General features: G+C 41.1%; 1 protein-coding gene across 2 annotated transcripts in view; it reads right to left on the minus strand.

The window, feature by feature from the left end:
- Nucleotides 1-24,855, minus strand: part of SND1 (staphylococcal nuclease and tudor domain containing 1) — a 411,286-nt gene that overhangs the window by 342,516 nt on the left and 43,915 nt on the right. For both annotated transcript variants that reach the window (XM_032304558.1, XM_032304557.1), the window contains exons 7-10: nt 24,311-24,469; nt 22,419-22,525; nt 19,744-19,834; nt 7,556-7,669 (exon numbers count right to left, since the gene is read on the minus strand). In XM_032304558.1, coding sequence (XP_032160449.1) covers nt 7,556-7,669; nt 19,744-19,834; nt 22,419-22,525; nt 24,311-24,469 — 471 coding nt within the window. The remainder of the gene's footprint in view (nt 1-7,555; nt 7,670-19,743; nt 19,835-22,418; nt 22,526-24,310; nt 24,470-24,855) is intronic.

Genomic DNA, 24,855 nt, shown 5'->3' on the forward strand with positions numbered 1-24,855 from the left:
CTCAAGTTGGAGTAACTATCAGCAGCAGTCAAGGAGACGAGCAATGGATAGGGTAAAAATGCAATCTATGCAGAAAAAGCAACCTATGTATTAGGTCTTAAACCTCAGCACATATTTTGATGTAAACATTTATTAAATGCCTACTGTATTCACAGCACTCTGCTAGATTCCAGAAGAGAGGGGATATGAAGCTAAGAAAACCATTTCCGCTCCCGCCCCTAGTGGAGTTTAGGCTTCATAATGGAAAGCAGGCTGGACATCAATAAACAGGACAGGATGATACAGAGACGGGAAAGACTATGTATATGGAAATCTCTGGCATAAAGGAGCTTTCAAGAATCAGGGTAAGAAAGACCGTTACCTCCGCACAGCAGCTATGGTAAATGGTCACAGGACAGTAAATATGATGGTGCTGTCAACTCTGGAAACAACAGAGAATTACTGCAGCTCACAGGACTGAAAAGAGCCAAGAAATATGAACACACCAGCACTTGGAAGATTTAGATAAATTGAAAATACAGAACTGTGTAATAGTAATGTTAAATGAAGAGAGAAGAAAGAGAGGAAGATGGACTGAAAGAGGTAAATGCATACGGTTAGGGGAAGGATGAAGCACCAGGCCCCATGAGATTGTTAAAATCCCACAAAAATTATTGGAAGGGGATAGGCAAAATCATGAGAAAGGGGACACATTAACTAAAGGAAACAAAAGAAAATATAATTTGTAATAGGGAGAAGAAAGTACATCAAAGGGAAACAGATAGGCAGTTGCTGTCTTTTCCCAGCTATAATTCACTTACAAAGATCAGTGGAACGTATATTTTAAGGAACCCTGCTATCTACCCAGATACCAAATGTCTTGACCTCACAAAGAGTCAGGCTTGCCTCCCAGTGCCCTCGCCGCAGAGGAACAGGAATTAATCTTTTGAAAATGACAGAGTACGTACATCCTGAATCTTAAATAGATGAGCTAAGACCCACCCACAGTCTCCAAATGGTAATTTTTTTCAGTCCTCTAACAAAGGAGGTTTCAAGAGTTCTTCTCAAAAATGCCCAGATCAAACAAATCGGAAACTGGTACAGAATGCCTCTGCCAGCGCTCTGACATATTCTACGTCTTTTGATCACATTGCTGCAGTCCCCAAGTCTCTCCATTGGAAACCAGTGAAATGCTATATCCATTTCAAAGAGCTTTCGCTTTTCTCCAAGGTCCTTAATGCCAAGCTGGAATCCCGCTCTAATTTGCTATTTGCCTTATGCTCCCAGTCCCAGGCCCGAGATCACAGTCAGTGGGTTTATTGGTTTGCCCTGGCTTCACTTGGGGACTGCGGCCCCACAGCTCTCTGTGGTATGCTTCTCAGTGGCAGCATCGTCTGCTTTAGGGTCCAGAGGGACCAGTCATCTTGCTTTCAGAAATCTCAACTGAAGGGAATAGGTTGAGAACCACTTTTAATCGTGTCTAAATGGCAAAGCACCCTGGGGCCCTGTACAACAAATGGAGTTATTAGCACCCGAAACTGCCCTGCCTCTGTGAAAAAGCCCTTAGGAATCCCAGGACATCACTAACGGGCCTACCTGCAGCTTGTCTGCCATGACTGCCTACTGAGAAGGCCCTGTGGGGTCGGGCCTGGGAAACAAACACCTCCAAAGAAAGGCAGCAAGGACCCTGGGAGATGAAGCAGATTACAGCTGGAACAAAACAGATCCTCTGGTGCCCACACCTGAATATCCAGAGGCCTGCTGTGAAAGAACATTCCTGTGTTGAGGAAGTTCCACAGGAGGAGGGTGAAAGACAGGGAGATGGAATCAAATACAAGCTCAAAGCCTGGGGCTGTGAGGTCCGGGAAAGGATCCACCTTCAGGTTTCCAGACTTCCCAGAGGCCTAGGCGGAAGGGTTGTGTGTGTGGGTATGGGTGTGTGTGTGCACGTGCATATGCGCTCACCCATGTGCATGCAGCCACACACGTGGGAGAGGTAGAGAAGGCAAGTGGTGGTGGGGATGGTGAGGCAGGGAGGGAGGAAAAAAGAGGCTCTATGGATAAGGGAGTTTGAGGAAGAAGGCCCTGCAACTGAAAGCAAACTTTCCATGCTTAACACCCAGGAGCTGGGATAAATTCTGTACCTTTTTCAGGGTAAATTCCAGCTTTTTATCTTTGCCCACTACAACAGCACTGTACAGGTCGAACCGACTTCATGGAAGAATAAGACAGTCTCTCCATCAGATCCCAGAGGGGCTATATATCCTTTGTCATTAACACTCCAAGTGTGACACGAAGCCATGGCAGCCCTAGACACTAGGAGCACTAGGTTTCTCCATCTCAGATCAAAGCCAGACACTCTCTGGGAAGTTCTAAGATTGCACAATGTGTTGTCTCTTAGGCAGTAGCTCAGAAAAGCCACAGCCTTTCTCCAATATTTAGCACTTGTTTCTTCGTGGCAAACAAACTACAGTATACCTTTAGAGAAACCCTGAGGATCAGGAAAACCATACATCAGTGTCCAAAATGGCACTCAGCCTGAAGGAGTGAAGATTTCCAAGGAATTGACAGTGGATTTACCCTAAATAATCCAGAAGTATGATACTACAAAAACAGAATCAACAGCATCAGGCATCCGACTCCAACCTTTGAGGAAAGTATTAACACATCCTTGCTTTTAACCCTGTTACACTTTCCAGCAACAAATCCAGTTCTAACCAAAATCAGGGAGTAATGGCTACCCACGATACCCTGGATATTATTGGAAAGCAGCTGCCTAGTAGGAAAACAGCTCCTTTGATCATGCTGTTTTGTCCAGAGCCCTTCTTCTGGCTGCATTACAAAGTAACCAAAAAAGAGTTGTGGAAGTATACAGTTAGCCTTGGGCAAAACCACCTTGCCTTCATGTCTAATTTAAGAGAAAAGAACTTGTCTCTGTGTTCAAAAAAGGAAAATCCAATTTGCCCAACTATCCCCACAACGTAGAAATGCCTCAGAAGATCTATATAAGTTGATGACAGGTTATTCGAGGTTTTAGGGTTTGGTAAGATAAACATTGGAAGAATCTCCCCTCCTTACTTGAAGGGCAAACCCCATTGGGTCGTCATCTGGGAGCTTGTAGGGAGGCCTAGCCCACAGCAGGAGTCAATGCCGCCATCTGCCTGCCCTTGAGGAAGCTCATGCAAAGATTTTCCCTTCCCTCTTCACCTACTCCTCCAGTTCCTTAACCTGTACCTTCTCCCACTCTGCTCCAATACCATAAACAGTCAGATTTAGCTGTTTCCCTGTTTCAAAGTCAATGATCTCCAGAAGCAGAAGACAATCTCTCTGTGTCTCACTCAAGGCCCTCCATAGTCCATCCGTCATCTCCAAACAATCCTCAAGCACCCCACATTTCTGTAACTACAAGACCATTCCAATTCCTGACATATACCCAACATTTTCACTGGAGATTCTAATCAGCCCTGTTCTATGACAGCCACATATTCTTGTGCACAAGAGCACCGGCCAAGGGGACAGAGGCTGAATGGGAGCTGAAATGCAGCCACCACTCTGTTTGCCAAGCCATGTGCCCTGATAAGAGGCCACCTGGAAGAAGGGGCACCTCTAATTCACACAAGGAAGCCACATAGGCTAACAGAGGGCTCAGCCCCAACATCTATGCCTTGAGTACTTGACTGGACTCCCCTTGTAGTTACAAGGAATGGTTTTTAATATTCCTTACTATGTACCAGCCAGAGTCCAAGGAGATGCCTGCTTTCCCGGTCATTACATACATATAGCTATGGCTTCACTGAGATTCCCCAGGTGATTTTTATTCCTATACCCATACTGTAGATCTCTGATAACTTTAAGGTAAGCAGAGAGCAGAGTCCTGGGGAATTCTTTAAGTAGAAAGGCAAACACTCTGAATCCTCCTGTATAGAGACTGCTAAAGAAACATCCCAAGTTCTCCTTTAATACTCCATTCACCCCCAGGCCCCTGGTCAGCTGGGGCTTAGCAAAAGAAAGAGGAGAGTCCTTCTTGCAGATGAGTTTTCATCTAGCATGATCTTCTCTTATAAATGCAAATCACTTTCATGTTTTGTAAATGCAAGCCACCAACGCAAGAGTACTCAAATCCAAACATGCCATTCCCTAGTTTAAAATTCTTCACACAAAAATCTAAAAGTATGGCACACATTTTCAGCATGTGGCCTCTGCCCAACTCCCAAGACCATTTCTTACTACTCCCTACCATTAACTACCCTCTATTCCAGACATACAAAATACCCCCAAGTCTCTCTCTTTATCAGTATCCTGAGCTGTTCACAGGACATGCACGATGTGGCCCTGTCCCCATTTTGACCCACACAGGCATCAAACCACTCATGCACTATCCACAGTGGCCATTCATTACCTCTTCCCAAATTCGCCCAACTTTTGTCATTACTGCTGTCTCATTCGTAAACTGTCTTCTCCCCACATTTTACCAAGCTCGGTCCTAGTCACCCTTGAGGCTTTCCATGTCACTTCCTCCAAGAAGCCTTCCCAGATTATACATTCTTATAAACTCTAAACTTTTCTTTAATAACCCTTCACATAAATGAAATTACTTATGCATTTCCCCTGCTAGGTTCTAAAGTTCCATAACGATGATTCCCTGAAAGTTTATTCCCTGTTGCATTGCCAGCATAGTATCTGGTGCAAAGCAGATACCCAGTAAATACTTACCAAGGATGACAAACCCAAACCCACTCATTTTAATTTCTACACTTGATCTTAGCCAAAAGGCCAAGAAGCAATTCATTCATTTTAAGTTCTAAACCGATGCTGTCCCACTACAGAAGTCATGACAAACAGGTGGCTGTTCAGCTCTAGAAATAAGCTAGAACAAACTGAAAGGTGTCCCAAGTATAAAAACACGAGATTTCAAAGACTTGGTAAAAATCAAATCAAGTAAAACAGCTTACTAACTTTTTACATTCATTTAATATTGAAATGAGTGGTGCTTGGTTGGCTCAGTCAGTTGAGCACCCAATTTGTGATCTGGGTTTGGGTCATGATCTCTGGATTGAGAGATTGAGCCCTGCTTCAGGCTCCTAGCTTAGTGGGGAATTGGCCTGAGATTCTCTCCCTCTCCCTTTAACCCTCTCCCTGCCTGTGCTGGAGCATAAGCAGGCACACTCTCTCTCTAAAAGAAATAAATCTTTTTTTAAAAAATGTTGAAATGATACCATTTTGGATATATTAGGTAAAATAAAATGTATTAAAAATGATGTTTTCAATATACCTACTAAGCAATTTTAAATGACAAATATAGTTCATATTTGCGGCTTGCATTACAGATCTATGGAGCACCGTTGGTCAAGAAGTACCCTTTCGGGGCACCTGAGTGGTTCAGTGGGTTAAAGCCGCTGCCTTCGGCTCAGGTCATGATCCCAGGGTCCTGGGATCAAGCCCTGCATCGGGCTCTCTGCTCAGCAGGGAGCCTGCTTCCCTCTCTTTCTCTGCCTGCCTCTCTGCCTACTTGTGATCTGTCTCTCTGTCAAATAAATAAATAAATAAAATCTTCTAAAAAAAAAAAAATAGAAGTACCTACCCCTCTTCCACCTGCCAACTTTTCATCACTGAACACTCAAGAGGTATGCTAGCTGTTACTGGGGAGTTACAGTGGGCACTCTCTTGAGTGCCCACTGTAACTGGGTCCTTCACGGCACCCTCCACCATTGTACTCAAAGTACATTATGTTAACTTATTTCTTACATGACTACCTCATTAAAATCTTTCAAAGTAATTTAAGAAATTAAAAAAAAAAATCATTACTCACTTCACCTAAGCCATATATCATAGGCTCTTGCAGCTAAGCCTTACTTCAAACTTTCTTAAAATGAAGTTAAGATCTCAGAAGTAAACAGAAGTTAAAAATAAAATAAAAAATAAGAGACAACCTACTTTGGTAAAGAACAAGGAATTCCATAAACAGGATCCTGTCTAAACTAGGGAATATATTCTAACAACTTCCCGCTATCTACTAGGCTAAGGGGAAATCCATCCATTACCTTGTGAGGAGAAAAATTCTCAGCAGTAGTTCCTATTGCTCCTGAAAACCTGCTATTCACCCTACCTAAGCTACAGCATCCCCACCCTCCTTAAAAACTGCTTGAAATTCAGCTACATAGTCTACATTAACATAATGCTTTGGCCAATGATGCAGGCACAAAAATTAACGTTCAAGAATTTCAAAGTTGTGGTTGCTGTGGGAACCTTAATTCCAACTGCATGGCACAGATGCGAATCGTGGAGTACTCCCAATACTGATAAAATTGGAGATGTCTATTTACTCTGTGCAATGAGGCACAGCTACAGTTACTAAGAGAACCTTATTTTGGCATTTCTAGGCTTTCATGCATTTAAATTCTCAACCTTACCACAATACCATTTGCCGCATTAAACTGCCTCCTCTGTCGGGGGGAGAAAAAGAGAATGAACTGATTGGCCAGACATTCAAAGAATCCATCCTGTACATGTTTCTTATGCACGATCTGATTCAAAAGACAATCATGATATTTTTATTTTACTCTTACAGGCTGTCTGTAAACTCTCATGCAAATGAAAACAGGGCAGGAATTTCAACTGGTAAACGTACCAAGACACGTATACGTGCAAAACATCAGAAAAGCAAATATCCTGTCTTTAGAACTACAAAAGGGATAAATTAAAGCATGAAGGACTATTGTGAACCACGCTGTGCTTAATTTCTGAAAACTAGCCAAACACCTGCCTGTAGCACTGGCTCTCACAGTGGACCCAGTTCTACAACCAGTTCCACCCTGTAGTGATCAGAGGGTAAAAAAGAAGAGTTGGAAAGAAGTCTGTAAAAGCAAGATATAATCAAACAAATTCAAGAAAAATTTTAATCCCTATCTCCAACCTCTCATAACAATGGAAAGGACGAGAAAATTTAAAACAAAACTGCCTGCAACTACGAACTCCCAGTTTTGATTCTAAGCATTCTCAAAATTGATATACCCCCAATTATATGCATTGGTTAGACAAGCAACTTTGCTGCCAAAAGATCCAACAAATAGCACAGAACGGTGTAACTAATAATTACCCTTACCACTTTCAACAGATAAGCAAGTGACCCCAGAGAATATGTATACCAAGATTCATTTCTTCCTGGAATAAAACATATGGAACTTTCAAATCAAAATGACCAGGCCTTATAATCATGCACATGAGATAAAGATACTTCTCTCTTTATTCTCAGAGAAGTAAAATCTTGCTAATTTATAAAACTTAACCGCTGTCCTTAACCACTGCCCATCTATCCCAGCCCTAACTCCTCTCAAACCCCTTAGGGAATAATGCCAGCAACGCCTGCCCAAGACAAAGCAGAGCAGTGAGTGTAGTTCAAGAGAAACTGACACCTGCCCAATGATAGTTAGGCTGCAGAGATTAGGAAGCAATACCCTAGAGATTTAAAATATTGTCTTTTAGCATTCTCACACCTATGTACCATGTTTAAGTAAGTATTCTCCAGCATCTTCCCTTCGGTTTTTATAAAGAGGCTCCGCTGCCTCCCTATTCTCACCTGCGTGTTCTCCCCTTCCAGCCTCGGTGGCCGGATACTGGACAGGTGGATGGTCTTGTAGTCACCAGAGTTCAGTTTTACGACAATGGCATCTGCATTCAGCACCTGCATCACCTGTGGGCACAAGGCAAAAATGCTTAAACCTGCTCCAATGGCCCAGACCCCCCAGCGCACATGGTAAGGAGCAAGACCCACCACAGTCATAGGGAGAAAAGTCAGATCAACAGCCATTTGGGGGTAGATCCAATATCATCCTTCACAGTGCAACGATGTTGGAGCAAACAGTGCTATAATTATTAGTCCCCAAAGACCTTGTTATGATTTCTCAATGAGGCAGCATAAAAATGATCTTCTTTATCTTTTGCCCTGACCAAAACTTGTGGTTAACTACAAAGCTTACTGGACATCTAGTCTCTATGTTATTCCTTGAAACAGGTTCTAAACTAAAATCAAATCCCTAGCTCAGTGTGAATCTAGGAAAAGAGACAAGGGCTGGATTAAAAGACATCAGCACCAAATAAGAACCAAAATAGGATGCCCCAAAAGAGAGCAGAAAAACCAAAGACAAGCGAAGGGCAAAAAGAGCTGTCATCACAATGTGGAAAAGGAAAGGCTCAGCTGTTAATCTCAGGGCAGAAACATTATATTGCTAAGATTACTTCAATTTCTCTGAAAGCCAACTCTTCAGAGAACTACTATAGGCAACTTTGTTTTAGACCCCAATATTGGTAACATCTTCTTTCAGTGAAAGAAGATTAACTTCCACTCTTGGGTAACCTACAAGGATATCTATTCAAAGGGCAAAAGCACAAATACTCCTTTGTGGAGATTATTAGAACATTCCACCAATGTGTACAGAAGGAAAATGCACTGAAACTACCTAGGACCACATTGGGGTTATAACTAGAACCCATAATTCATCTAGCAGTCTACAATTCATTCGATTATATTCAGAGGCTGTTGTTACAAGGCTGTTTGGGTTTTTGATTTTTTGGGTTTTTTTTTTAAACAAGTAATACTTTTCTACAAGGTAGCTATTGACTACAAATCACCGTCACCATCCCCTTTGTCTGCAGAATCAAAACCAACTCTCCCAGGCTTCAATCAGGCCCCATCAGGAGCCAACAGGCAGCTGAACAAACTACAGGGTCAGCTGCCACAGTGAGGGCACACTCGCAAAATTCCCCTTCTCTTTCATGTGAGAAACAAAAGGAGCTAGACTCTGCTTTGCTCTGGTGAATATCATACTGATAAGTACCCTGTAAGAGCCGTCACTAACTATTTCCTGGAAGGCTTCACATCTTTTAAAACAGAATACACCCATTTACTTGCAGGCTCTTCCAAAAATGGCTATTCTCTACCTTTTCCAAAGAACCAGCCAACCACACACCAAAAAGAGTAAAGACTGATTGAAGCGACAATGTGAAGGATGAACAAAAACCAAAAGCGGGTGAGAAATTATATGTGACAGGAAATAGCAGGAAAAAAGTGCCGTAAGAGAGAATGAATGAAAAAAGAACGAGGACAGCTGGAATCCAGCTGTAGTCCATAGAAGGCTAACTATATGGCTGGCAGATGGGAAGATATCCCTGGGTTTTACCACCATAAGTAATGGGAAGCAAGTGTAGGGAAAAACAGGCCAGTGACCAGAAGAGTAATGAAAGGTCTGAGAAAGAATGGTATAGAGGAGCAGAGCGGGTATTTTTAATTTTCAAATACATAAGGTTAACCTTAAACCTCAACATGGCAAAAGACCAGTCTCAAATAGCCATTGCCATTCTGCTTTAACCTTTTTGACAGGTCTGAGAATAGCAAAAGCTAAACACTAAAATCCAGACAGCCAGAACCCAAAACTCACCTGGCCAGAAAAAACTGGTGAAGTCCAAGTGCAATCAAAAGCAAGATCTGTGGTCACATGAGGACCTCAAGGTCAGGGCTGGTTACCTGGGTATGGCTGGTAAGAAAGTCTACCGGACCCCCAAAAGCAAAGAAGAATCACACAGAACTTAAAAACAGCCCAGAAGGTATAACCAAAACTATAGACTCACCAACTGAGAGAAACCCATTACCATCTAGGCACATTAATGCCAAGCAAAAATGCCCACCACAGTGGCATATTCCACCTACTCCCTAAAGGTATCAGTAGTGGCTTGGCCAACCTGAACAAAAAAGAAAGTCCACAGCTAGTAATTTCTCTATCCTTCAAAATCCCACATTTGGGTAAAAGGAGAAGCATCATAAACTGGATACAAAACTTTCACGGGGTGACATATCCACGATACAGGCTATTTTGCTATCCTACCTTCAAACCAAAGAAAAGAAAAATTCCACAAAGCCATACCAAGCAAAACACCACTACAGCATATCAATACTGCTCCTCCCTCAAAGGACAAGACCATCACACACCTCCCAGTATTTTGAAATCTCAGTGATGGACAGAGCTATACATTCTTCTCACACCTAAACTAACTGTTATTAATTTATCAAGTGCCAAAAACATAAGGAAATTCCCATAATCGAGACATGAGAAATACCTAGATATTCTCCACTCCCTCGTCATGCTCAGAGAATAAAACCAGGGAAAACACCGTAGTGCTCACGCCTTCACCCCGATTATAGAATGCGAAGATCTGAGCATACCCCTGTGACAAGTTACTGGTATTCGTCACCCCTTAGAATGTGTTAGCAGCAGCAGCAAATGGATTCTTCGAGCTGTAAATTTCAGACCTCAGCAGCAGACTCTCTGCTCGGCATCTCCCTGATTAGAAACCTCCTCTTCAGGAACTGCACACTCTTGACGCTGGCAACCTAACGAGGCTCGGCCTTCTGATGAAGAGGTGTATGGTGAGTGCGCGTGTGTGTCAACGTGTGCATGTAAGTGGGGTTTATGACTTTTTATTCCTCTCTAAATTGTGTCATTACTGTCCAGAGAACAAGCAGCTCCTGAGCAGAGACACGGAAGAAGCAATAAAATAGTGGTTATAGTCGCGTACTGTGCAATAAGTAAAATGCAGAGTGGATTACTGCTCAGAGCCTGCTCATCAGCACCATCGCAGACCACATTTCCAACCGTCTTATTTCTTACGGTGCCCTCACCAGGGTAGTCTCTGTATCCCCACGTCACGCGCTCTCTCTGCAAGCTAACAGATCCCCTATACACACCTACCAAACAACACACTCCAGGAGATAACCTAAGGGATGGGGCTTCTGCACAGCAAAAGTCACTAGCTGGATTCACAATACAAGCCCTAAATCCAATTTCTCCATTTCCTGAAGCCCAACTGTAAAAGGAAAAATGAGTGCCTTAATGATGATAAGTGTAGGCTAAGGGCTGCCACAAGTCAAGAGAAGTGCAGAGTTCTGTCAGGGGCAAGGGACATCCATTCCCAACTCTGGCCTGCTGCCACAATCCCCATCTGCAGAGCCCGTCCACAGTGCTCACTGGGAGGCCAAGGGCAGCTTCCTAAACCTCTGCAGCATCTATAAAATGAGCAAAAAGAGCCATCAACAGTTTCCTGCACTAAGGAGATCCTCAGAATAGCTCCCCAGATGCAACTACCAATACTCTCAAAGCTGCTAAATTATCAGTGCTGGACAAAAATAAAAGGACCATCAGCACACTCAGGGCTTCTCTGGGTGCCACCAAGGAGTGCCCTTGATGGGGCCACTGGGAATAGGACACCAAATACCCTTATTACTGTCTGAAATCATGACACCCAGCTGCTTCTCCTGCTCCCTAAGGCTGTGTGCTAGGTCTCTTCTCCCCCAAGCTAACCACGGAAACACTACTGAAGCAGCACCAGAAGTGGGTAAAAAGGGAGTACACCGTAACTGTTACAACAGTGGCCTGGAGCCACCCCCAGAAGGGTACCGCGGGCATCCTGTACCGCTGGCAAAAGACGAAGCCCAGCAATGTCTTGATGCACATAATTCCAGGCACCTTAGCATGAGTAAGCAGACTAGTTGGTAAGAAGTACTTGAAAAGAAACCAGGCATCAGATGAATCCGAACAGATGGGGCACCCTACAACATACCCTACCAGCACTCTGCAAAACTGTCACAGTCATCAAAAGCTAAGAAAGTCCAAGAGACTACCACATCCAAAAGGAGCCTGACAAGACATGACAACTTAATTTAGTGTGCTATGGTGGATGAGATTCTGGAACAGAAAAACAGACTGGAGAAAAACTAAGGAAATCTGACTAAAGAAAAGACTTCATTTGATAATAACATATCAATATTGGTACACTAATTATAATGAATGTACCATACCCATGTCAGGTTACAGAAAAAACTAGGAGGGCAGTGGTAATGTGGAACTCTGTACCATCTGCTCAATTTTTCTGTGAATCTAAAACTGTTCTAAAAAATAAAATCTCAATGGAAAAAAACAAGTAGGTATTTTTTACAAATCTCTTCTAATTCAACTTTATATTCTTATCAGCAAATCAGTTTACTGCAACTTAAGCTACAAACCAAGTCTCCATCTCTTTTTGGTGCAGAGGCCATCTTCCTAACTGAACGATCCCCAGAACTTCCTCTTCTTCACCTGAAAGCCATATGGCAGAAGTCCAGGAAATAGCTAGTATTTTTTGTTTTTATTCTCTCCACATTACCAAATGCAAATACAATGGAAAGTCTAGATAAAGCCAAAAATATTAAAGGGTGGCTTTTCTTAAAAACCATCTCCAAGAAGCATATGACAATGAACTCCATTCAGAGCTATGACTAGAAGCACAGCAAAAAATGATTAGGGCCAAACCAAATCGGTCTTAGAATCCACTGCATGCATCCATGAAGAACTTCAACCTGACCTCTAAAACTGCACATGACCATCAAGTCCTGACAGCTGAGTACTTAAGGTAATCTTCCAGACAGTGCCCTAGATGGTAAGCTCCTTGAAAGCAGGAAGCACTTCTCATTCTTCCGTGCTTTCTCAAAGCAGAAGGGCTCTGCTTGTTTAGGCATCACTTGGTACTGAGAACCAAGCAAGAAGCCTCTAAGCAGGCAGGGCAGTAAGAAGACTGCACCTCCTGAAAACATGCTGTTACTCCCCAGCCCTCCCACCACCCCTGAGTGTTATTCAGGTCTGTAAAATCTGCAAGGCCCAAGAATCCAGCAGCAGGGACAGGGAAGCCAAGCCACGTGCTCAGGGGACCATATGGCTACAAACAGCACAGATCAGCTAAAACGCCACAGGGAAGGCAGGCAGGAAACTGGCAAGCCACGACAGGCACAAAAGTCTCAAGCAGGCTCAGCTAATCGCTGTGAAGTGAACATGCTTCTCTGCTAACCTGGAGAGACAAGGAGAGTCCCCCCTTGCATATCCTTCCTTAAGAAATGCAACTGTTTAAGCAGAGGATGGAAAGCATTCTTTCAGCAGGCTGCATGTACCAAGGCAATACTCTGTTGGTTTCAAGTTGCTCAGAAGTGACACTCGTGGCCAGCACGTCTCATCCACAGCATCAGTTCCAGAAATCACCTACAGAGCCCAAGACGCACCCAGTTCAAGAGTTCGTAGGTTATCTTCTGCAGGCTTTTTCAAGCTATTTAGCTGATCCCTGTACGATAGTTTCTAGGACACAGGGCAAGTGAGTGCTAAAGAGAGAGCCATTATTTGTTCCGGCCTTACAGTCCTATGAGCCTCAGAGCAGAATCCTTCAGTAAAAACTTGTAGGGCTGTCAGATTAGGTTTGTGATGCCCTAGGGTACCTTAGAACCCTTTTAGGTTTCCTTGAAAAAGCAGCATTAGTATTTTTAAATTTTTTTTAAAGATTTATTCATTTGAGAGAGAGAGAGGGAGCACAAGCAGGGGGAGAGGCAGACTCTACTGAGCTGGGAGCCAGATATGAGGCTTGATCCCAGAACCTAGACATCATGCTCTGAGTCAAAGGCAGACGCTTAACCACATGAGCCACCTAGGTGCCACAAAAGTAGCATTAGTATTAACAGACATTTTATTTCAGGTAAAAGGATTACAAAATAGCAGTTGGGCTCTAGGTTATGAAAAGAAATGGAGATCATTTTTTTCCTTTTGGATGTAATGTGGATATCCCATGGTCTACAACGAGAGATAGCGAACTATGACCCAAGGGCGATCTAGCCTACTGCTTATTGTTGTGAATAAAGTTTTACTGGAACACAACCATGCCTATTCATCCACATAATATCTACAGCCTATTTTCTTGCTATGGTAGCAGAGTCAAGTAGTTGCAACAGAGATACATATCCCACAAAACATAATGTATTTACTATATGGTCCCTTAAGAAAAAGTGGGTCCACCTGTTTTCTATAACATCTTAGAAAATGAACACACGTAGGACTACACATGGTTAACATTCCTAGAAAGCTATTTGGCAAATGTGCTCTAAAACATTCCTGTGGAAATAAATGCTGTTTACATAGAGATTTATGCCATTTTCTGAATAATGGAAAAATTATACACTATACGAATATCGACCTATTGGGGGCTGGTTATATAAATTATGCAGTCTTACAATGGAACATTATGAACAAACTAAAGCAAGTTCAAACATTGACTTTGGCACCCTCCCTAAATACCTTTAAACAAAAATAAATGGATTTGGGCTGGGGGGATCAGTCCAATAGGATAAAGATAATGGAAGAGAAGAAAATGGCAACAAAACACTGGAAGCTAGAAAGCAGATGGATGAGTGGAAACAGACTCCACAGAAGCTGAATCCTGGCTAGTGATAAGAAAACATAATAGCCAATCAGACTTATACTGCAAACTTCCTCCACCTGCCAAGACAAAGAAACTGTCAAATCAGGAATCTCAAGTGGAGATGAAAATGGGACCAAAACCTACGATTGGATTTCCCGATCTACACCATAAACCCCCTATACAAGTTCACTGCTTTTAACCCAGTGTTCAAGACCTCATCCTTAAATAAGAGAGATAAGCAAGGATCACCAGGTATCTCATACAAATACAAAAAAAAAAAAAAAAAAAGGACCAAAATAACCAAAGAGAATTAAAAACAACTTGGGAAATACATACTATGCAGGGAAAAGAAATTTTTCAAAAAATTATAATTAATTCCTCTGAAAGCTAATAGATGATATTTCATCTCTGAAACAAGTGATATTACTATTAAAAAATAACAAGAGAAAATAGACACATAAATCAACAGAATGGAATAAAGAGCCCAGAAATAAACTCGTGCTATATGGTCAATTAATCTACAACAAAGAAAGAAAGAATATACAATACAGAAAAGATAGTCTCTTCAGTAAATGGTGCTGGGAAAATTGGACGGCAACATGCAAAAGAATGAAACCAAATCACTTTCTTACATCAGACACAAAAATGAACTAAAAATGGATTAAAGACCTAACTGTACGACCTGAAAGCATAAAACTTCTAAAATAAAAACATGGGCAGTGATCTCTTGGTCATCGACCTTAGCAATATTTTACTCTTGATCTGTGTCCTCAGGCAAGGGAAACAAGAGCAAAACATAAACTATTGAAACTACATCAAGCTAAAAAGCTTTTGGACAGCAAAGGAAATCATCAAAAATGAACAGGCTACCGAACAGAAGATACTTGCAAATGAAGTATCTGTTGATAAGGGGTTAATATCCAAAATATATAAAGAACTCAACAGAACAACACCAAAAAACAATCTAATTTAAAAACAGACAGAGGACTTGGAACAGGCATTTCTCCAAAGAAGACATACAGATGGCCAACAGACATGAAAAGATGCTCAACCTCACTCATCACCAGGAAAATGCAAATCAAAACCACAATGAGATATCACCTCAGCCCTGTCAGAATGGCTAGTATCAAAAAGAAGTGTTGGTGAGGATGCAGAGGAAAGGGAGTCCTCACGCATCAGTAGTGGGAATATAAATTGGTGCAGGCACTGCAGAAAACAGGATGGAGGTTCCAAAAAAAAAAAAAAGAAAGACAGACAGATCATACTCAAAGAAAACAAAAACACTAATTTGAAAAGATACATGCACCCCTATGTTTACTGCAGCTTTATAACAGCTAAGATATGGAAGCAACCTAACCACTGATAGATGAATGGATAAAGAAGATGTGGTATGTACAGACAGACACACACACACACACTGGAATATTACTCCACCTTAAAAAGTGAAATCATGCCATGTATAACAATATGGATGAACCTAGGGGATATGCTAAGTGAAATAAGTCACACAGAAAAAACCAAATACCAGAGGGTTTCACTTACACATGGAATCTTAAGAAAACAGAAAAACACAATGGGTGAACAAGCAACCAAATAAAATGAAAGACTCATAAATACAGAGGACAAGATGGTGGTTGCTAGAAGGGGTGGGGTTGATGGAAATGGTAAAAGCAAAATAGGTAAAGAGGTTATAAAATAAATAATGAAGATGAAGAGTACAGCATAGGAAATATAGTCAATGATTACAAAATAGCTTCGTACGATGACGGATCGTAACTACTCTTATGGAAAGCACTATATAATGTATAGAATCATCAAATCACTATGTTATACACATGAAACTAATATAATGCTACATGCCAACTATGTTTCAATAAAAAGAAATAAAAGAAACAGAGAACAACAACAAAAAGCAAGCTCTTAAAATACAGTATCAAAAATGAAATACTCAGTAGCAGGGCCAAAAGGTAAATATTAAAAAATTTAGAAAGAATAAGAAAGAAAGATGAAAAACAGGAGGGAAAAATTAGAAGACCAGTCAACAAAGTCAAACATCTGCTAGAAAACACCAGAGAAACTTGTTGGAAATCAACAACAAAAAATAGTTGAAGTTCCCAGACAAAAGAACTAAGAATTAAAAAGCATACTATGCTCCCACATGGATAAACACAGTACTCCATTATGAAACTTAAATATAAAAAAAGAATATGTGAAGACTTCACAGAAAGAAAAAAATCATATAAGGATGAGGAATCAGAATGGTATCAGACATCAGACTTCTTAAAAAAAAAAATCTCCCAATAGTTAAATGACAGTGGAGCAATGCCTTCACAATTCTGAAGAAAAATAATTTCTAACATAAAATTCTGTATCCAGCTAAACATTTGATCAAGTGTAATTACAAAACAGACATGAAAAGTCTCAAAACATTTACCTGCCAAGCACTCTTCCCAAGAAGCTAGAGAATGTGTGCCACCAAAATAAAGTAGTAAATTATAAAGAAGCCATGGGATCCAGCAAACATAGCTCCAACCCAAAGTAAGGCAAAGAAAACCCCAGGAAAATGGTGAAGATATCCAAAGATGACAGCTCTAGAACAATGAAAAAAGAAGAACAAAAGAACTAGTCCAAATTGGTACAGGTCATAACGCTCCTGAAAAGTACTAATGAAAAAGATAAAAATAACAGATTGAATCAATGTCTTCGGAAGAGATTTACAGAGGTAGAGTCTGGGGGTCAAATTATTACGTACATAAAAAATACATAAACTTTAAAAATTATTAAATCCAGGGTAAACAAAAAGTTCTGCAGGAAATGAAATGGTAACCATAATGTATCATATGGCTCAGTGGTAATCAGCATTTACAAAGTAAAGATTGGACAAGAATTAGGATACACTCCTATTGGAAGGATTAGGGAAAAGTACATGCACACCCATGTGAATCCTCATCTTCCATGATATGCAGGAAAAGGGTCATATCTAACACTGGAAAGTTAAGAAAAGAGTGATATAATCATTTTATTCAAAGATGCAGATCAGCCAAGAATTGAAAATGGCTGCCTAAAGGGACTGGGAAAACGGACTAATACATTTAATATGCCCACAGAGTTCTTTAAATTTTTATGCATTAAAAAATAAAAACTTACCAACTTAAAAATTATACACAAAAGAATACAGCTCAGTACTACTCAAAAGTGGCTGCCAGTCTACAAAGAGAGAAGGAGCTTGTACCAGAACATAAATCAACTACATCACCGAGAACATTGCTGACGTTTTTTTCGGGAGCAAGATTTTCTTGATGAAAGAAGCAATGCCTTGATTTACATTCTGGCTCAAGCTCCTTACATTCTATCAAGGCACTCTGAGTAGGACTGGTAGAGATAAAGGGTCAGCACACTCTTCTGTACAGGGTCTGAGAGCAAACATCTTAGGCTTTGCAGGCTATATAGTCTCTGTCGCAACTACTCACCCCTGCCACTGTATCATAAAAACAGCTATAGACAACATGTAAACAAACAAAAAACCGTGGCCATGATCTAATTTATTCATGACACTGATATTTAAATGTCGTATCATTTTCATGTAAAACCCATCTTTTTTCTACATAAAACCCATCCATACTTCACAGGCCACACAAAACAAGTAGTGGGCCAGACTTGGGCCATGGGCCACAGTCTGCCAACCCTGGGACAGACAGTATAATAAACTTTTTTTTAAAAAAACACTGTGTGACAGTAGTTTCATCTAGTTTGAGAGTTTTTTCTTCTCCTTTTTATGTTTTTCTCCTATTTAAAAGAATAATAGTGATGCTGAAGGATATCTAAAACTCAGGAAGTTTTAAAACCACTTATCTACCTACAAATACATCTCTCTCTCTCTGCTCTCTAAGCAGGCCTACATCCAAATGACCTAAATTTATATTAAAGATACTATAGGAAAAAGGCTATTCCCCATAATCCTTAGATGGTTTTTAGAGGCAATTTCCTCTATTCCACCATTTTAACAAACAGAACTTCATCATCATGAAAAAGAGCCTCACTCTGTTTTAAAACACAACACACATATCCTGGAACCCTAGATTTAAAGAGGAAATGTGCCAGTTCTTTTCTAGTTATCAATAAAGTCATATTTAAGAAAAATACAAACTATAGACTCAAGTATCTAATCTTTTGAATTTCTTCCTTCAGCAATGCATTAGAGTTCCCCCAATGACCAAAGGCTCAAAATCCTCCAAAATCTTCTGGGTTTCTCTATAAACTCAGTTTTAACTGGAAGGGGCCAAGAGGGACAATACAAAATAAAGGACCCCCCTAAGCCTCATCTACGTCACTAGTATCACAGCCTCTCAAAGTGATGGTGAAAACTGGAAGGCCTGACTCCTTTGTTTAGTGAATGATTATCCTTTCACTGTGTGGCTATAGTCTTTTTAAGACAGAAGAGATACAGGAAACATATGCAGAAGCAAGTAAGTTCCAGTTAGGCAGAACAACTGTGCCCAAGTTTCCAAACTAGTATGGTCCTCACACAGAAAGGAAGCAAGGTTTCATTCTGGTCTGTACCAAGACTTGGAAGGATGGGGAGAATCCTGCATGGGGGGAGAATCCTGCAGGGGGGGATAATCCAACCCAGGACTATTCCCATTAATGTCCACTAAAGACCCAATTATGGCTAACTTGACAGCTGCTTGGAGACGGACCACCTACTACAAGAGGGAAAGAAGACACTTGAGTACTCTGTGACTTATTGTCTTGGGCACCATAAAAAAGAAAGTGAAGAAATTCAGACAATTCCTCAGAGACTTAAAATTTTTACCAGTCTAAAAGAAACCGATCCATGGTTTTTTCAGGCTGACAGTGCCACCTAGTGGCTTCCCATCTTAAACTCATATGGGCCAGCCACCTCTAAGTGGATAGATATGTTAATTAACATCATAAAAAAAAACAAAGCTTCTAGCATCTCTTCCCAAAAGTAAAAACAGACTGGAAAACATCACAGCATTTTGGGAAAGTGAGGAAAACTGGTCTACCACTCAAGATATCAAACCCATCAACTAAGAAGAAATACAGCGCGTTGCTGGACCCAAACAGTCTATTCAACAGTACTGGTTCCTGTCAAAGGAATCCATCCTGGGACACTTCAGGAGAGCTCTCAGAAAAACACATCACATGAGAAAAAACTCAAAACCATGAGAGGCCGCAAACAGAAAGAAGTTTGAGTTCACATACACACTGACATGAAAATCGAAGAAAAAGCCATTTTATCAGGCAGACAGAAGTCTTACGAACTCTAAATGAAGTTACACAAATGTATGACAAGAAAGCTCTTACAATTTCCAAGTCCCCTGCGATAAACACACACACGCATGCAATCACTGCACACGCATGCAAACCCCAGTGGCTTAAAACAGAAACGCTTCGGCTCTGGGTTGACTGTTCAGATCTTTGTATTAGCACTAGCTGACAATGTCCACCAGGCATCTTAAGATGCCAAGAATGACTCACCTTGGCAACAAACTGCTTGTCCTTTTGGTCCAAATTAGCAGTGGGAGCCACATAGTCTCTCCATATTCTCAGCCTGCGTTCCTTGGCAAACCTGGCAACGAAAACAAGGATGCAAATCATTCAGACAGAAGAGGTCAGCAAATGGAATCCGCCATCACCATTGGGGCAAACAGTACAGAATCCTACTCTACCTCAGAAACAAGACACCCAAGAGAAAGGCCACCTGTGAAACCAGAACGAAGTGTGAAAGACAGGAAAGAGTGCACAGGAACTGAACTGTCCAACAAAGATATACACCATACACCCTTGGCTGGCAGACCGGGGTCTAGGTGTGCACTTTCTCAAGCCCAGACAGTACAAGTCCATCTTGAATAGCTCGTTAGCTTATCCAGTCTCTCCTGAGGGACTACTAAATGCCAGGCGCTGGAATGACAGACGCAGAGCAACGGCTCTCTGAAGTGGGAGGAACACCCACATCTAAACAAACAAATACATTTTTAAAAAAACACAGGCCTGCTCAATTTCCATTTGAATACCAAAAAAAAAAAATTATCAGCTAACCAAATCTTATGTGGAAAAACAAGAACACAATGGTCTCTGTAGTGCATCTAAAGAAGAAGAAAAGGGACAAAAATCCAGTAGAAGTTCACTGACAAAAGTGAAGAAAAGGTGTTGGCAGACACCGGTTTTACAGCACCAAAGCCATTAGGAATTTTTTCAGTTAGGGTAAGAGAGCTAAATGGAATATGTGCAAAGATTTTAAAAAACCAGTGAACAGCTGTATTTTCAAATACACTTTTTGTGTTTTTTATTTATAAAAGTCTTTACAGATAAATGGACACACGTGCAAGGGAAAGGAACTCTTACTTGTGAAAACAGTGTTGCATTGCAAACTTTATTTATTTATTTGCAACCTTTTTTTTAAAAAGCAGCACTAAAATGAGAAAGAGACAAAGTAGCATGTAGTAGTTGTAAAATACATAAAATACTTTGACACGGATTGCAAGCAAGTCAAATACTGCATGCAAAAGAGCAGGCAAGTAATCACAGATTACTGAAATACGATTTGCATTCCTTGGTCTAAACCTGTGTTTTAATGACGAGCTAAAAATCCATATAATCTAAAGATGTTATAAAACATGTAGGTACTACTGCCATTGTACTCACTTTCTTCAAATAGAGGCAGGAACTTAAAGAACGCAGAAAGAATGATCAACCAAAATTATATTTAGAATAATGGACTTACAGAATTTTCTGAACAACAACAAAAAAAATTTTGGAGCATCACTGAATAATCTGAGGTATTTGGAACCACTGTATATGGTTAAGAGTATTCTATCTTTTGAATTTAATTGTGGAACATAAAAACTAGAAAATTTTATATAATTTTTTAAATCAGATATGCCATATCTAATGGTCCAGATTAGAATCTACTTTAGTAAAAAGTTGCAAGTCTTTCTGCTTATGAGTACAGAAAGGTATGAAAGACTCAAAGGAAGAAAACTATACTCATCCAGTTCATGTTCTTGTACATCTCTTAGCTGTGTCCCTCAAAGGCCAAAAATGTAAAGCTGTCAAGACCATTATAACTTAATGGTTCTGAAGTAAGTCATACAACACACCTTGGGAGTGGACCATTGCCATCAGTAGTTGGTAGGTCTGCTTAAATGTATCCTGGGAGATGGTGGCTGGGGCTTTCCCCAAGCATAATCTCCATCCATCTACTCTTGGTACCTGCTTCATTTTCTTCCCTTTACCCCATTAAGTAAACAAAGTTCACCTACACCTAGATATTCCTGACCTTGACACTTGAAATAGCCATTCAATCTTCGGAATAGCCAACTACTGTTTTTCTAGAAATAAATTATTTTCTACATAAGTCTTTAACCACAAAACACCTAGCTAAAAATGTGACAACAGCACCTCAGAGTTACATTAACATTTTTATTAACATAATGTATTATTTGCCCCAGGGGTACAGGTCTGTGAGTAATCAGGCTTACACATTTCACAGCACTCACCAGAGCACATACCCTCCCCAGTGTCCATCGCCCAGCCTCCCTATCCCTCCCCTCCCACCCCCCAGCAACCCTCTGTTTGTTTCCTGGGATTAAGAGTCTCTTACAGCTTATCTCCCTCCCCAGTCCCATCTTGTTTCATGTTTTCCCTCCCTACCTTAACATTTTTAACTAAAACATGTTTCAATAAATGAGGGCATGAGGACTCACAGTAACACTGACTGGTCCTGTTTTAGGACCCAAAGGCTCTATCTTTCCATCATACCCCTGGCTCCAACCTGCTTGTTTGGTAGTCGTTGATAAGTGATTACATTATCCTCAAATGAGGATATGAAAGTTTATTTCATTCCAAATGCCTAAAACCAGAATTTCAGTGAGGGGCTTGGGGGGGCGGGTAGTGACCAAAACAGTAAAGCAGCAAATCAGGTTTGCTGAATGAAAATCTAGCCCTTACCGTAGAGCAATGAATCAGACAATCCAAAGACTTAGAACTAAGCAACTCCTCAATGAGATCTTAGCCTCTTTTGGAATTTCCTTAATCTTTTTCTGAAATATAACAAATACTGACATAGATAGGTGAGAGAAGATCACTAGATTTCTTTCCCTAAAGATCCTCAACAAGATCCTTGGCTGGAAGCCTTCCCTGACAGACCTTACCTCTCAGCTGCCCTCAGCTTTTCTGCGCCCCGAGTATAAACTGCAATCGACCAATCCACACAGCGAGCAAAACCTTCCTTCAGGAGGAGCTCTGTGATGTTGCCATTCTGAAAAACAAGGCACATGAAAAGGCAGGCACAAGAGAATCCATTTCTCTAGACTGCTGACACAATCAACAGCCACAATCCATACTGCAGTTCATATATTTAAAAAAAAAAAGAAAGAAAGAAAGAAAGGAAAGGAATAAAGCATTTCTCTCATTAAGAAACCAGCTCTGAGGTGGGAGACATCACTCTGTGGCAACCCCCAACAGCCTTGGCTTCCCATCCCCACAACACCCAGCACAGTGACTCTCACTTAACAGGAGTAGGATAAATGTTAGTGGCATTGAATGGAATTGACATTTCAATAGCTCTTCTTGTGGGCAGAGGAGGATGTTAATCTTTAGTAGAGATTACACCTTATTATTTCCTTCCCTAAGATCAGCACTCACTCCCCTTCTCATAAGGAGAAAGCTGAAGGAGAAAGCTGAAGGCTGAGTAAGGAATAACTTCAGCTACATTTTCCCAGTGAATTACAATTTCCATTCTACTGTGACATCTGGTAGGGCACAGCAGACAGCTAGTCCTCCAGACAAAACATGACCTTGGCACATTCCAAACCAAGCCTCCCAGCCTTCCACAACAGCCAGCATGAAAGTATTCTCTAGCCAAAGAATAAGTAACAGTAGTTTATTCTGTACTGGACATAGGTTATAAGAATGAAAATTCAGGGCGCCTGGGTGGCTCAGTGGGTTAAGCCGCTGCCTTCGGCTCAGGTCATGATCTCAGGGTCCTGGGATCGAGTCCCGCATCGGGTTCTCTGCTCCACAGGGAGCCTGCTTCCTCCTCTCTCTCTCTCTGCCTGCCTCTCTGCCTACTTGTGATCTCTCTGTGTCAAATGAATAAATAAAATCTTTAAAAAAAAAAGAATGAAAATTCACTTGCACTTGGGTAGTACAAAACAACATCACTTCCTTTCCAAGAGGAACCCACCCACCAAAGTCTATGTATGGGAAGAACTGAGAGTCAAAACTAGATGAACATAAAGAACCTATTTCCTGCTCAAAAGCAGAGTTAGAATGTAAATAGCTAAGGCCTGAAGTACACAAACTAATCTTTCCATAAAAAAGTTTCCTCATCATAGTTCTAGCAACACTTTATTTTTTTAAACATTTATTTGAATTATGTTAATTAACTGAATAAAAATTTAAAAAAATATTTTAAAATACATAAATTTGATAGAATTCAAAAAATAAATACGTAAAGATTTGTTTGAGAGAGAGAGAGCGAGCGAGCAAGGGGCAAAGAGCAAAGGGCAGAGAGAGAGAGGAGAGAATCTCAAGCCAACTTCCTGCTGAGCAGGGAGCCCAACAAGGGGCTCGATCTCAGGACCCATGATCTGAACCAAAACCAAGAGTCAGACACCTACCTGACTGAGCCACCCAGGTGTCCCTAGTGCCACCAATACTTTAAAGAGCTACCTCCAGACCTACATACAAAGCTCAGCAATCTTGTACTACACACCTCAGTGCAACTGCTCATCTATGAGGCAGCCCCTCAACTTGCCTATTCCCAACCTCAAGGACCAACACTTGAGGAAACAGGAGTTCTCCTCCCCTTACAAACTCAAAGGCTGAGGTTCCTTTTATAAAGTGAGGAAGTCTGACGGATCTGTCTAATTCTATCAGTTAACTGAAGTCCCCCTAGAAAATGCCTCAAAAATCAGATGATAATCCTGCCAAGAGATTTATGTGGTTCTTAAATACAGAGAGAAAAGAAGTAAACCACAGCTCATCAAACACCAAATGCACCCCCAACCCCACCCAGCCCAGGCTGTATGGGCACACTCACTGGATGAAGGATGGTACCCAGAATGTTCTGGTTGTGGCAGCTCTCCAGAACGATCTGAACATCTCTCTGAAGCAGTCTAGACTCGGTGAAAAATTTGGCTTCTGCAGCAAAGGGTTCTGGTGTTTCACTGCCATCTGCTTCCCGTCGAAAAGTTGGGCACTAAAGCAAAAGTAAGGTAGGTGGGTAATAATCCTCAAGGTGTGTGCCAGGGATTCCAAAACCACACCAAGCCACAAACACCACAAAGTTAAGTTGGGGAGGTCTCAAATCAGGCCTTCTAACCCCTTTTTAAAACATACTGGTAAAAGGGAATCGAAATAGCATCTTGTCAGACTTCTTGGGAAAGTAAATAAAATGCATGTCACTATCATGGGGCAATTATAAATTATATTTGAAAATTACCCCTTGCCAAAAAAAGAGTCACCACTGTCTAGTTTTAAATCCCTAATTTTTTTAAAAAATCAAAATGGATATTTTACATTGAGACAGTCATTCTCAGGGGAGATGGGAAGCTCTGAAGTTCACTTTCTCAATCTCAACCACCT

This window comes from Mustela erminea, chromosome 11, assembly GCF_009829155.1.
Source record: "Mustela erminea isolate mMusErm1 chromosome 11, mMusErm1.Pri, whole genome shotgun sequence".
Lineage (NCBI taxonomy): Eukaryota > Metazoa > Chordata > Mammalia > Carnivora > Mustelidae > Mustela > Mustela erminea.